General features: G+C 43.2%; 2 protein-coding genes across 2 annotated transcripts; one reads left to right on the forward strand and one right to left on the reverse strand.

The window, feature by feature from the left end:
• The first annotated feature begins 1,898 nt into the window (after positions 1–1,898).
• Positions 1,899–4,742, forward strand: m17 (IL-6 subfamily cytokine M17). The gene is made up of 3 exons (XM_077010656.1): positions 1,899–1,971; positions 2,628–2,779; positions 3,393–4,742. Exons 1-3 carry the CDS (start codon positions 1,914–1,916, stop codon positions 3,855–3,857), a joined length of 675 nt encoding a protein of 224 aa, XP_076866771.1. The 5' UTR covers positions 1,899–1,913; the 3' UTR covers positions 3,858–4,742.
• A 6,050-nt stretch (positions 4,743–10,792) lies between these two features.
• On the reverse strand, positions 10,793–14,339 carry tescb (tescalcin b). The gene is made up of 8 exons (XM_077011278.1): positions 14,181–14,339; positions 13,347–13,416; positions 12,887–12,967; positions 12,466–12,605; positions 11,901–11,962; positions 11,693–11,800; positions 11,472–11,519; positions 10,793–11,270 (listed from the first exon to the last, which is right to left on the reverse strand). Exons 1-8 carry the CDS (start codon positions 14,242–14,244, stop codon positions 11,193–11,195), a joined length of 651 nt encoding a protein of 216 aa, XP_076867393.1. The 5' UTR covers positions 14,245–14,339; the 3' UTR covers positions 10,793–11,192.
• Positions 14,340–15,704: the final 1,365 nt, after the last annotated feature.

Below are 15,704 nucleotides of genomic sequence, written 5' to 3' on the forward strand. Positions count from 1 at the left end.
GCTCAGTGTCCAGTAATACCAGAACAAGCCTCAGCTCTAAGGTGTGTACGCCAGTGATTTACCTTGGGTACAACTAGCTAGAATTAATCTCTTTTCAATACAGTATATATATATATATATATATATATATATATATATATATATATATATATATATATATATATATATATAGTACACGATGACAAATATAGGCAGACTATAGCGAGGATTTAAATGCTGTTCTGTGCTAGACTGCCTGTCCAGTGACAGCGGCACAAGACTGCTGTCAGCAGCACATAATCTTGTTTCAGAGACTGAATACTGTAGTGTAGTTTTTGTATGTCACAAGCCTGTCAAAAACTCTTGTGACTCCTATAACTCATATAACTCTGACAATTCACATAATTCCTGTAACACATATAAGTCAATTCATATAATTTGTATAACTCATATAACTCAATTCACACAATCCCTATAACTCATTTGAGCCCAATGGCTTCTATGACTTCTATTGCTCTGTAGACATTTCTTGCTGTGTGTCTGCATCCTGGCTACGATAACTCTCAGACATGAAGAGTGAGCTACCACAGTGAGCTGTGTTTCCTTTATATTTGCATTCATTTCTGTGCATTCTTAGATATACATGGAAAGTACCAAGGTCTGGCTCTGAACTACCTTTGTTGGTTTTGCCAGTATTTTGCTGAGAAGACATAAGATTTCCCCTCTGTTTGCCCCTATTTGGCTTCTGACCACAGCATGCTCAGACCCACGACTCTTAGCTGGTACTGGGCGCTGGCAGGAGATGAAACCTGTTAGTACGTACTCTGATCTTACAGAAATAGCAGTAAAAACAGCCATTCTGTGTAAAGTATAAGCTGGCCACAAACCTCCTCTTAGCTGAGGGGGTTTCCCTTCTGTCTTAGTGTTTTAAGGTATCAGGAAAGACTCCATTCAGGGTGCTGAGGGTGTATTTTGCCCCCCACCCTGCAACCCCCCAATGCTGCACCATTGCAGCAACTGGCAAAAAACTGCATCATCAGACACAATTGAACACAATTGGACAATCCTGCGTCACTTGAAAACCTGATGTTGAGAAACCTATTTCCTGTTGGCAGACAACTTCCGTTGGACCAACAGATTTCAAAGCCACGCCAAGGATGGTGCTTAGTCGTCCTGTGGTTCCCCAACTTCAGGAGAAGCAGGAGAGTGCAGGCTCCTGGCTGGCTCCTGGCTGGCTCCTGGCTGGCTCCTGGCTGGCTCCTATGGGAAGTGCTGGTGGGCCGCAGAGCCTCGTACAGCTGGAGAAAGCAGTTTGGAAGAATACATGAAGATGGAAGGGAGAGTAAATTGCAGCCTGATCATCTTCCTTGCTTGACATGCACATGGGGCGCGGGGGCATATGAACTCCTCCCACACTGTTGTCAGACTGCATATATAAACATGGTTTTCAGTGTTTCTGTGATAAAATCGCCACAAAGACAATCGTGCGACTTTTTGCAATTTAATTTGTCCATGCTCACACAATAAAACCACAAATGAACAAAGGACTACGAGATTACATATGAAGCAATGGAGACCAGGCAAGCTTGATTCCAGTAACAATCTGCTTATCATGTAACACCATATAAACTACATATGACCGTGCAGTCCTAAGTGATAGCGTAACACATCGTGATGTAGAGGATTGTAAGGACGTGGGAATGAGTGGTCTGTATAGTGTACGCTGTGGGCTGCGTTTGGGTGGAGTCAAAACACGATGGAAGGATTCAGAGAGCAGCATCACACAACACGTGACAACACAAGAAGATTCTGGGAACTAGTTGCCTAACAAGGCGCGCTGCGTCATTTCCTGTGATGACAAACGTGTGGTTTCAAGTCTTTAAAAACCTCATGCCGGGCTGCGATCACGATTAATTTCCTCTGTGCACGAAGATATGAATGGTCATGCTAGGAACATGCACTGGCAGGCCCACAGAACCCAGCCAACGGACAGTAAGTACGACTACACAACCACACTCAAAGATGTGCGCCTATATCATTGTAATAACACTCTTATGTCACTGTAATAACACTCTTATGTCACTGTAATGGCACACTTATGTCACTGTAATAACACTCTTATGTCACTGTAATAACACTCTTATGTCACTGTAATGGCACACTTATGTCACTAACACTCTTATGTCAGTGTAATAACACTCTTATATGTCACTGTAATAACACTCTTATGTCACTGTTATGAAACTTATGTCACTGTTATAGCATTCTCATGTCACTGCGATGGCACACTTATGTCACTGTTATAGCACACTTATGTCACAGTTATGGAACACTGATGACAGTCTAAAGTAACCGTCACATTATATTTAATTGGAAAATGTAGCACTTTTTGATTCGATGATACAGAAAACATCATACACCGGTGTGAGTAAAAGAATTGTGCGAGTCTAAACCTGTGCTTAACTGCAATACATATACTGTCCAGCGATCCGATGACATAGTTTTGTCAGAATTATGATGGTCATGGATGCTTGAGTCTGTCAAGTAATAAGGTTACTGGCAATATGTAGAGCGGCCATATTGTTTTTCTGTTATACATGACAGATGAAAGTGGAGTTTAATCCCGAGGTGTCTTTCTCCTTCTTCAGTGCTGCTCCTGACAGTTATCCTGTTAGCTGTGGTCGAGTTTGGAAATGCAACAGCTCAGTGCATTGACGAGAGTTGCAACAAAAATCTTCACAAAGCCGTAAAGCTCAGCAGGTTCGTGTCCTGGACCACCGCAGAGTTAATAACGACATACGTAAGTACCTCATCTCTCGCACACTCTCACACGGGGGCGCTATTGGTCCGGGCCGCTTTCAGCAAAGCAACGCAGTAATGAGCTCAGGTGTGGCAGGTCTAATGTGGTCAAATCATAATGAAATGCTGTCAAATACAGTATGGCACATAATGAGGAGTTCATTCAACTGCTGAGGGTATTTGAGGCAGTGCGGGGACATAAATGGCTCTGACACTCTGCCTTACTAGAGCAGTAAAGGGGTAGTTTCCAGAAAACAGACTAAGTCTGGTCTTGGACTAAAAAAAGACCAATGGGGAATTACCACTAACACCATCACTTAGTCCAGAATTAGCTGTAATATTTGCCTGGGAAACGGCCTCTATATTCAGAAGTTATGCACTGTGGGAGTGGGAGTGAGCAGCTTGTGGTAGGGGTGTGTTAGCTTTCAGGCTAATATGTCATTGTTTCTGTCAGTGGGTGTTGCTACTTTATTCAGAAAACAATTCTCGCAAATGTGAAGGTGAATGTAATCCAGTAAGAGTATTTTCGGCTTTCACCATTACACTGCGGTGTCAGTACAGCAACTCCTCTCATTTCTGCGGCCTGACCAAATCTCCACACTCTTTCCTTTCAGCAAGCCACTCAAGGCGACTTTGCGGCCCAGTTCTGCACAATGACGATGGACGGCGTGCCGTCGTCGACGCTGTGGGGCAACAGTCCGGCCGAGCGTGTCCAGAGCGCCTACGTCCGCCTGACGGAGCTCCTGCCACACGGCATGATGGTCCTGCAGCAGCAGAGCGACCTGCAGTCCTCCTCGGGACCTCTGCTCTCAGGTCTGGCTGAGCTGCTCGATCACGGCAGGCACCTTACCAGCAGGATACGCTGTGCCCTGCAGAAACTGCGGCCCAACATTCCCCTGCCTGACGGATCTGTGGGACCCACGGCAGTGCTGCCTCCACAGAACACCTTCCAGCAGAAGGTCTATGGCTGTGTGGTTCTCACCAGGATCCAAGAACTCGCGTCGAAAGCTGCCCGTGAACTGAAGTCACTCAGGGGCCAGTGTAAAAACAGAACTCGAATGATGTCACAGAACTTCTGAGACATGGCTGGGAACGTATATTTTATGACTGTGTCTGTTTTATTTATTGACTATTTATTTTTCCACGTAATTCCTGTAAATACTTTCAGTTCCTACAAAGCAATAGGGCTACAAGGGCTATACCCTTCTGTTATATTTATTAAATTAATTTATTATTCTTTATCATAATTAATTAATATATTATTTGGATGTGCAAATCTTCCCCAGTTATTTTGAATGCATCATACCAGTGGCGGTTTTTGCAATGACAGTTGCAAATCTCTTATCTGCTTATCATTGTATTGATTTGAGTTTACATGTTTGCTGTCTCAAGCTTGTTTATCTAAGCATGACTTCAGTCATTTGCGTCAGATATCCTGTATCTCAGGCAGACACAGGGCTCTGACCTAGAATCGCACTTTGATCTTAAATATGATTCCTTGTCATTGCACAGAGAGTCAAGTATGTTGTCATAGTGGAGTAGATATGATGTAAGGTGTTAGCCATATTGGCTTTTGTGGTATGTTCTTGGGAGTTGACTGACATGCATAAACTGGGTGAGCTGGCCTGCTGAGTGTATGCTGTCTGAGACATAATCTTGTGTTGAGGCAAGTTTAGAAGACAGGAAGTGAAAGAGACGGTGATATCAGCCATTAATGACACATATTCTGCACCACACATCAGATAGGAAAGACAAATTCCTGACTAGCCGTCTCCCCTGTCACAGGGTGGGTGTGAGTGTGTTTGTGTGTGCACATGTTAATTTTTTTTTAACTCCTCAGAAGGGCATCGTATTAAAATTTGGCAAATAAACTCCACATTTGAGCATTTGAGCAGTAATATCCTCTTGACATTGTACATGCATATCAGTTCAATCAGTTGTTTAATAAACATCGTTGCACTTTATGCTTTTTTTTCTATACTGCACAAACGTTAACCCAAACATGGACGTGAACGGTCCAAAATATTAAATCAGTGAGTCTGAAATAACTCACAGGACGTCTGGATTGTGCCAGTGTGGTATGTACCTGCTTTACCTGTGTGATGACACGCAGACATGCAAACGCATGTCCCGCTACTACAACAGTGTGTGTGGACACGCAGCAGGACTTCAGGACACCTTCTCTTAGGTGCAACTCTTTCGGAATTGTGGTATGAGGAACAAATGCGCGGGGAGTGATGGCAGCACATAACGGCCCTTGACCCAGTCACAAGCTTCTGTAAAAATGGAAGCAGTGAGATTTATACTCGGTCATGTCTTAAGTTCCTCCTCGAGCCGAGTTTCAGTGACATTTGGAGCTGAGACAGGCAGGAATGCTGACAGAGGGAAAACAGAACTGTGAGGTGAGTTCAAGTGCGATTTCTTGCTGCATACGAAAAAAAAAATGCAATCCTAGAGTTAAATGCAACCCTAAACAATCTGAAGTCCAAAAAATATTAATTGCTGTCCGCTGTTTATGCTGGTGCTCCGTTATTTGAAAAATGTTACCCTCACAAACTTGAGGAAACGTAAGCATGCCTTCCATATAACATGCTGCTAAAGCAGGAGGCAGAGAGGTTTCCATCTGAAGGGCACCTCTAACGCAATACACCTGCTTATGAGGTCAAGGTGCACCCAGTCACCAGAGATCATCGTATTAGTTCGGATCCAAACTAAATGTGTTATTGAACATCAGTAAAACATAAAATATTTGAGGTGTGAGAACCCTGAATGCCATAAAAATATTCTAGTTCTGTGTAGCGTGGGTGACTAGATGGGAGGACAGTATTCAGTGACGGGTGGGACAGGGCAGACGTCTGTGAGGAGCTACGGCCATGACAGGGTCACAGTTCTCCTGTTTTATTTTCCAAACTGCTCACAGTTCTCAGCATAGAACTCCTCATCCAGTTAACTCAGGTCAGCACACCTGTGTAAAATATATGTCTGTCATGCATTTTACACACAAAACAAGGTCCACGTGAACGTAGCTCGTCGCTATGCATGAACCTGCTAAATTCGGGTATGAACAGCCTGTGCTACACTTCTAACGACTGCACTGCTTGGTGAATCTCCCTAAAACACAAACAACCTCAGTGACTGAGCTCCATCTGAGACGACAAAGGTTTAATCCTGTAGCGAAAGAAAGAGAGAAAATCTATAGAAGTCACATGATTCCATTATGGAAGTATTGCACTTGTCCAGCTAGTGGTGTTTAGGACTAGTAACAGAGTTCAACACATCCTTGTTTAATTAAGAATTATTAGCCCCTGGTGTTGTGACCATGTACTCAAAGACGGATGTTATTTTAATCGCATTTTAAATGTCTAGCATGAATCCTGGGTGGTGGGCCAGTCCTGCTTGAATCACCTGTTCAGAATGTAGTGGATCTAACGATTTTTTGTCAGTGATATTTCACTCATTCCACCGCCCTAACATATTTAACCATTGCAACAGTATTTGGCTTTTAATTACACACATACTGTCCCTGTATAGTCACCTTTGTGTGATCATAAAGGCAGCCAGCTTCCAGTAGCCTGTACCCACAGCAACACCTTATTTCAGTTCATTTTGGGAAGTTGAGTTCGTTTTCAATATAATTTCTGTAGAAATAAAAGGTGGGGATTTCATGAAACTCTTGCATGCTGACTCCAGTAAACAGAGAGACGGAGGCAAAGAAATGAGAAAAGTCGATCTTGTAGTGAAACAGAAATAAGGGCAGTGGGTGTGGCAGAGGTAGCGTGTGGTTAGGGGTCTCCCCCTAACCTGCCAACCAGGTGCCTATGTGAGAAATACACTTGTCGTTTCATACATCAAAGTGGCAGGTTTCTTTCCCCTCTCCCCTTGCAGGTAGCAAGAAATGTTTTGATGTCTTTGATATAAAAAACAACATCAAAGTTCTGATGGTAAAGCTTACAGGAATGTGTTGCACAGTGAACACACAGCGTTCACATCTGAATTCGGTTTGGGCTTCAGTTCCATCGCTCTGCAGTGCGAGTGGAACGAAGTTGGAAATGAACAATGACAAAACTGAATTCGTTTTGCTGGTAATAGAGGAAAGAGAAACAGAGCACCATTACAAAATCTGGGAAGTATCTGTTTAATTATAAATATTTAATATTTACTTTGCACTTCTGATGAAGATGGATTGTTTTGATGTCATATTCATATTATTTATCTGCTTCTTACACTATAATATAACACATTATATATTCTATAATATAGAAATAAATGTATATGATGTTGATTGAACAACAATTTGGATTTCTTGTCTTAGCCTACATATAGGGCTTGAATATATATAAATATATAACCACTTGTTATATACACTCACCGGCCACATTATTAGGTAAACCTGTCCAACTGCTTATTAACGCAAATGTCGAATCAGCCAATCATATGGCAGCAACTCAATGCATTTAGGCATGTAGACATGGCCAAGACGATCTGCTGCAGTTCAAACTGAGCATCAGAATGGGGAAGAAAGGTGATTTAAATTACTTTGAATGTGGCATGGTTGTTGGTGCCAGACGGGCCATGTCCATCCCTTTATGACCACAGTGTACCCATCTTCTGATGGCTACTTCCAGCAGGATAACGTGCCATGTCATAAAGCGTGAATCATCTCAGACTGGATTCTTGAACACAACAATGAGTTCACTGTACTTGAATGGCCTCCACAGTCACCAGATCTCAGTCCAATAGATCACCTTTGGGATGTGGTGGAACGGGAGAGTCACATCATGGATGTGCAGCCAACAAATCTGCAAATATGTGATGCTATCATGTCAATATGGACCAGACTCTCTGAGGAATGTTTCCAGTACCTTGTTGAATCTATGCCATGAACAATTAAGGCAGTTCTGAAGGAAAAAGAGGGTCCAACCCCGTATCAGCAAGGTGTATCCTAAAGTGGCACACACATCTATACATTAGTATAGACGTACAGTCTTAGTGACCATAAACTTGAATTCAGTGTTTAAATGAAGTTTCATTTGCAGTTATACTACATTACTGACACCTGCTGGTTATCAGACACAACAACAGCCTAGCTGATGAAGTTTTTTTTTTTTTTTTTTATAGCCTACAGTATGATAACACAAGCAAGAGTACACTGTACATTTCCAGCTTCAAAAGCATCTGGTCTCTGCATCTTCTTAAATGGTCATATCAGAATATGATGACCACACATACTGTATGTAACTACCCCTGACTCACACGACACTGGTGAAATGTCATGGCATGGACTGTATTTGATTAGAGAAGGTATCTGGAAGCCCTCACGCCCATTTCAACTATGGCGGAGCACTGAGGTCCCTCAGATTATGTAGTTTGGGTCAGCACAATGAACCTTGTGATCTAAGTGTTCCCACATGTGTTCCAGTGGATATATAACGGGTGAGTTCACAGGCCAGGGAAGGACACCAAAGTTACTCATGCACCGCCCACTCATGCACCACCCACTCATGCACCACCCACTCATGCACCGCCCACTCATGCACCGCCCACTCATGCACCACCCACTCATGCACCACCCACTCATGGACCACCCACTCATGCACCGCTCACTCATGCACCACCCACTCATGCACCACCCAATCATGGACCACCCACTCATGCACCACCCACTCATGGACCACCCACTCATGCACCACCACTCATGCACCACCCACTCATGCACCACCACTCATGCACCACCCACTCATGCACCACCACTCATGCACCACCCACTCATGCACCACCACTCATGCACCACCACTCATGCACCGCCCACTCATGCAGCGCCCACTCATGGACCGCCCACTCATGCACCGCCCACTCATGCACCACCCACTCATGCACCGCCCACTCATGGACCACCCACTCATGCACCACCCACTCATGGACCACCCACTCATGCACCACCCACTCATGGACCACCCACTCATGCACCACCCACTCATGCACCGCCCACTCATGGACCGCCCACTCATGCACCGCCCACTCATGCACCGCCCACTCATGCACCGCCCACTCATGGACCGCCCACTCATGGACCACCCACTCATGCACCACCCACTCATGCACCACCCACTCATGCACCGCCCACTCATGCACCACCCACTCATGCACCGCCCACTCATGGACCACCCACTCATGCACCACCCACTCATGCACCACCCACTCATGGACCACCCACTCATGCACCACCCACTCATGCACCACCCACTCATGGACCGCCCATTCATGCACCACCCCTGTGGGTGTGATCCTGCTGATAGGGACCATTACCATCAGGGAAGATCATCATGGGGTCACATGATCTGCAAGGATGGCCAAGTACACATTGGTGTTCTGAGACTCATGCAGTGGTCAGAGATCATGCCAAGAATCGTCCCCCAGACATGTACACTGTCCCAACCAGAGGTGGAAAGAATACTGAAAAATTGTAATTGAGTAAAAATATCATTACTTTGCCTAAAATCTACTCAAAGTAAAAGTAAAATTACCCATCTCAAAATTTACTTGAGTAAAAGTACAAAATTACTTCATTTAAAATGTTATTTGAGTAAAAGTTACTTAGTTACTTATTTAATGCATGGATGAATCATGAACCAAATTCAGCACAAGTTGTTTTAATCGATTTTAAAGTGTATTTAAGTGCATGTCCACACTTGCAAAAATATCAGCTGGGCTCAGGAACATACTTCCTCACAGCACAAGGACAGTCACAACCTGTACCATAAAGTGCAAACAATTTTCAGTCCTATTGTCCAACGGACAATACTATGATAAGAATAAAGACATTTAAATTACAAATTATTCAAAAAACAAAATGCACACAAAATTAAGTGCTCACAAGATGCCACAAATCAAACTAAAATGCAACAGGATTCCACTACTCACAATAAAATGTCCACAGGACCCCACAGAACCTGATAGATTTAAAGATAGAACAATCTCATCCTTTTAGAAAAAAAGTGCACCAGATTACGACCTGATTATGAGACAATGGAAAGGGCATGCGCAAGGCAAGGCCATGCAATTGCCCTTCAGTTCTGGGATTCAGAAGTTAAAATTTCTGCCCACATTTAATTTTTCACCATCAATATTTTTTTACTCAGTAATGTGAGGGCGTTGAAATGTAGTGAAGTAAAACTACTTGGGTCAAAATGTACTCAAGTAAAAGTAAAAATTACATATTTCAAAAACTACTCAGAAAATTACAAATTACTCATAAGAAGTACTCAATTACAGCAATGTGAGTAAATGTAATTAGTTACTTTCCACCCCTGGTCCCAACCACCACCTTGGCAGTATATACACCAGTAGCCGTCCACTTATACAGCAGGACATATGTTTGAGAGGTAATAATGGTACCCCCATGCAAACCGGAGGCGACATTGATGATGAACTTCATAACATGTTAAGCATAACATCTGCACCTTAACCATGTGTTTTTGTTTCACAGGCGTAGATGTAACTGTGTGCCCTCAGTGGTGCTTCCTTAAAATTTCCCTTTTCCCCCTCATTGCTCCTGTGCTCATAACAGAGGTCAAACGCTGCTCTCTGGTGCATCAATTGCTCCGTACCGTTTGCCAGCCATCGATCCTCTCTGGCCTCAATGTGATGCCACTGGGAGGCACTCGGTGTGCATGTAATCCAGTCAGTTCACCCTCACTTCACTGGCCCTGGAACATCTCACCAAGTTTCCAAAGAGGCTGCCAACCTGTTGCCAGAAATCTCTTATAAAACCCTTAGGAACATCGGTCAAATCTCGCCCCTTTGCCCATGACGGTCATCTTGCACTCTGCCACAGCTGACTGGTGTGCTTGCTTATTTATACATGCAGTAAACCCTGTCATGTGGCATCTGTGACTTCCCAGGCAGAGTTTATTCCAATGACTATTTGAAATATAGGAACATGTTTTATGCTTACTGCATAATATAATATAAAATGCAGTAAGCATTCATATGCACACAAATGAAATCACAGCAATTATTTGTGAAATATATTTATTGCAGCTGATGTGTGTCCTGAACATTGTACGTTTTTGCTTTTTAGACAAACTTCAATGTAAATATAGCTATTAAAGGCAAAAAGTTCATACATTCATACGGGTATTGCACAGAATAAAGAGAACTCTGAGTGCAAGATAGTGTGTGTACAGCAGTGCAAACGCAGTATAATTAACTCTAAATACTGAGCCATGACAGTCCACAGACTTAAACATGCCACAATTACAGGACTGTGAACACAAGTCCCTGCAATTCCTGCATTTAACCAATTTAATGCTGCGGACAAAGCACAGAAAGACATCGTCTACCTTCATGCTAAACTTTAGCTCAGCTGTTGTCTGTGACACAGTGAAATCTCGCTTGGGGCCGAATGGCAGGCATCACTTGCAGAACACCGTTGTGTCCAAGTTTAGGAAATGGATGTTCATTCTGGTCTCAATTTCCAACTCTTTCAGAATCTGTTGGGAAAAGGAATTTATTTGACACCAACCCTTCTACGGTCATGCTACATCTGACTAAACCTTTCTAAAGTACAATATACTTAACAGTGAATTTGTTATATAGTTAACAGTTAAATGTTTATGTATGTAACACAAAGAGTTAATAAATAGAAAATGTAGTTTCTTGGATTATCCGAAATTTTCAAAAGATGTGCAAACCTTCAAAAAATGGTCAAATGTGATCCCTGCATAAAACTCATCTGGACCCTGCAGAAGAAGAAGATCTTTTTTGCAAACATTTATATGCCAATTCTAAGCTTGGAAATTACTGGTATCTTAAAACAACAGTTCCGCCTTAATTAAAGGTCTCCTGACTCCTCCTTCTTTCTCTGCATTGGCTGTTAATGGTTCTGCAGCACAAGTAGGTGCAGACAGCGTACCATGCGTCCCACGGAGATGCTGGCCACCTCCAGCATTGCAGCGTCCGCAATGCTCTTGGCTGTCTCCTTCCCCAGAGATCCACTGCGGGACAACAACTCTTCCACCACCTGTACCCAGCAAACCCACACTGTCAGCCACAATACAGCAGACCTGCCAGATTCGCACGGCATTTGATACGAGTCGTGGATTGTGTAACTGAAGACGCACGTGTCTGTATTCCTCCAGTGTTATCGTTCCATCGTTGTCAGTGTCGTGCATGTTAAACAAGACTGTGGGCAGAGAGAAATGAGCATGGCAAGTTAACGCAGCAGACGCGCTGTGTGTCCACAGAATCCAACACCACAGAGTCTTTTCATGACCTTCATCTCTGATACTCTGTACATCCATAATAGAAAAAGAAGAAGAAACTTTATTAATCCCGTTAGGAAAACTGCTCTCTGCGTTCAACCCACCCGGAGTGAACACACACCGGAGTGACCAACGGGCAGTGAGCTGCTTTGCCACCCGGGGATCAGTCGAGGGGTCAGGTGTCTTGTAAAAGGCCACATCAGCCATGCTTACTGCTGGTCGCAGGGCTTGAACTGCCAGCCTTATGGGTCCAAGCCAACATCTCTAATGTTTAGGTCATAGCAGCCCCCCAAAGTACAATCTAACAGTGGTTGTAAAGTGCTCGAGGATATTCACAGAGAGAGTGATGTTTGTCCTCACAGCTAATCTGACTGTGTTCATTTGATATGATTCAAAAACCTAAGAGTTGTGAGTGTGTTCTCACAACGCATCTTGGTCTTCCTGATCTCCTCTTTCTGCTCTGCTGTCAGCTGTGTTCCTGGAGGTCTGAAGAAGGACATGACTGTGAGGAACTCCTCAAAACCAATCTCTTGCACTGAACCTTCTTCCTCTTTCTTGAAATTTCTGTTGAAGAGAGAACCATTTGAACATTGATTACACTGAGCAATTCACCAATACGGAAAACCACTCTTTTGGGATCAGAATGCAGAGTGGTTTTAAATGTGCTGTTTATTGCCAGGACTACAGCAGCAGAGATGTGTAAATGGTCCCTCAGACATGTTGAACTTAGTTACATTTCTGCTTCTGTGACCCACTGAAATGGACAAGGGCTCAGTATGAGGCTCTCAGTCCTGAAAACTGCAAACTCAATGAAACAAGTAAAAATGATCTCTCCCAGAACTCACCTTTTGTCAAAGAAAGCTTCTACAATCTGTGATCGAATAGGGTTACAAGCAAGGTCTGGAATGTTTTTGAAGTCTTCCCTCCTTCAAATGAATAGGAAGAGGAAGACTTCAGATGTGAGGAAGGCTTTCAGATCAAGTTTCTCATTAACAACTTGCATAAGAAGCTGTGCTGTGCATCATTTCACCTCAATAAAAGGCATTCTAAGAGCAATATGTATGATGATATATTCCACATGCATCATTGGCAATTATTCAGTCTGTGATTCATTATGTATATGTACCGCAAGATTTGTAGACAACGGTTTATCAGTTTACACAAACAAAAACACATTCAGAGGGACAAAACAAGCAATGTTTACAAGAATACTCCAGGATCCTCGACTTGTTAAGACAACTCAGGACTTGCTACCATTCAGAAATGATCTAAAGAGCTCTAGGAGTGAGCATGCAGTTCACCTACCGAAGGACCTCGCTGTTGTGGCTCAGCTGATTGAAGCGATTGTGCAGAATTACAATCTGCTCCAGAGAAACTGAGAGACAAGTGAAAACAGTCTTCACTGGTATGAACACGACAAGTCACAAGAGTCTCATTTTCTGGACTTCACGTGTCATGCATCCAGTACCACACTGCACACTATAATCCCATTTTATTACTCAACAATAAACTGACGAATAATGCAATTGTCTAGTCCCACAACGACAAACCTGTTGTGATTCAATGCATTTATCGAATCATTAAATAAAAAAACCTCAGTCTGCAAAGTTCTTGTAATTTCCTTATTGACAAACGTCATCACACCCGCTTTCAATAGGAAACATGTTACTGATAGGAACCTGGCGGGGCGACAGCTATCAGGAAATTAACAAGTACAGTTATAGTCCGGGGCGCATTTCTAAAGAGTCACAATATTGAGTTTCAACAGGCACTTCATGTATCAACCAGATTTATTCTTAGCCCCATTTCAAGTAGGCAAGCAGCGGATTTGGTAAAATAACTGGATGTTCATATAATGAAAACGTAATGTGTTCATTTAGAACCTAAGTTTATTCCTTGGCAATGTCGCACGTTGGTGCAAACTCTAGTTTACACATATGTAATATACAGTTTTCGCAGTTTTTAAAGCAGCAGAGCTGATTGTCTTGATTTCAGCATTATAAAAACACTGCGTGCGCACTGGAGCACGAAGTGCCGCTTCCTCCAACCCGGATCGGCGTATGACGCAAATATAACACCCAGACTACTACTGCACCCAGACATGTTCTTATGAATCCTCTAAGAGGCTGTGGTACTTACATCCTGTCTTCTTAGCTAAAACACGATACTGGTGGTCGTCTGGCACGGAATGAAACGCCCCCATCACAACAACGGTCTTCCTCCGGCGTGCCACTCACTGTCAGATGAGAGTGCGCGTCCCATCCGGTGGTGTCGGTTTCGCGTACAGCCGCCTCTGCTCGTGCACGTCGTGCTGTGTGCCTCTGAGCGAATGAATCTCCCCCGGGTCCTAGCGCCTCGGGATTCACTTCCACACCGTAAACACAGGCGACGTTCTGGTTGCTGCAGGTAAGTATTAGCGTTGTGCTGAATGTACAAGAAGCCGAAAATAAAACTCTGAAGAAGCTATTTCAGGAAAGAAAACTGACACCATCTTGAGAAGTCTGACAAGTGTCTGTGCGGTGAATCGTCACCCTGCACTGTTCATTTATAATGCATAATGTTAGCGCATACAGAGACTCAGATCAGAAATAATTCATCAAACAACAGTGTTGCCCTCCGACGTTTAGTGTTGCCATTACAACTTTTCTCTGTGGTCATTATGCTATTTCAAACTGTTGATCTTAGCATACTAATTAGTTAGTGATTAGTATGCTAATTCGTTAGTATGCTAAAATAAACATCACAGGCTACATATGCATAACTTAATTAACCTAGAAATGCAACGTTTTTTCGAAATTAAGATATATTTTCACCATAGGACTGTTATGGTGAACGTTAGAGTACTACACTGTCTATATTGGCATCATCCGAAATAACATTAATTTATTCATAAGTCTGCAGGGCTGCGATGATGGCCATTAGACTGCCGAGAAAATATTACATAACACACAAAACACAGCATCATTACTGGCTCTTTTGCAGCATCTTCTGCTATATTTCAGGACTTTGGATTACACTGCAATTTGTTATTAGTCAGTGTAATTTCTCTGTAGCCTAAAGTGTTGTTTGTTCTTTTATTAAACTAGTAAATTAGTGTTGGAGTGACGTATCAATAAAATGCAACTTCTATAATTCAGCCAACATCAGGTTGCTCCTAACCACAACAACTCCATCCACCACTATAAGAGCTCGGAAGTCGAGTGCCTCAACCACAATCATCAGGTAAATAGCATGGCTATCTCTGTCTGAGGAGACATGCGGCACTAGGGAAAGGTTGGAATACACCGCCTGGCCAAGGTGTAACTGAAATCGCCTGCCGTGTCTCCACTGTGGCACTTTCACAGTATGAAGATGCAGGTATAAAGCCCTGCGTCAAATTACCAGCACCAGCCTCAGCAGGGACTATAGCCAGCAGTGTCAGGGAGATCCCTGAACGAGGCGCAACTATCTCTAAACGGTTTATTCATTTTAATGTACAGAACAGAGTTCCAGTTTCTATTATTTTGGTTCTTAGCGGATGTTGGAAACAGAGAAACAATAAGTTAAATATTATCCCCTGACAATACCTTCAAAACCGTATAGTCTAAGTAAGGGTTCAGTTGGATTCAGTTCTGATTTGCCTTCATTAGGTTATTTAACTGTTTGGGATGCTGGATCCAGGCA

This window comes from Brachyhypopomus gauderio, chromosome 7 (genome assembly GCF_052324685.1).
Source record: "Brachyhypopomus gauderio isolate BG-103 chromosome 7, BGAUD_0.2, whole genome shotgun sequence".
NCBI lineage: Eukaryota > Metazoa > Chordata > Actinopteri > Gymnotiformes > Hypopomidae > Brachyhypopomus > Brachyhypopomus gauderio.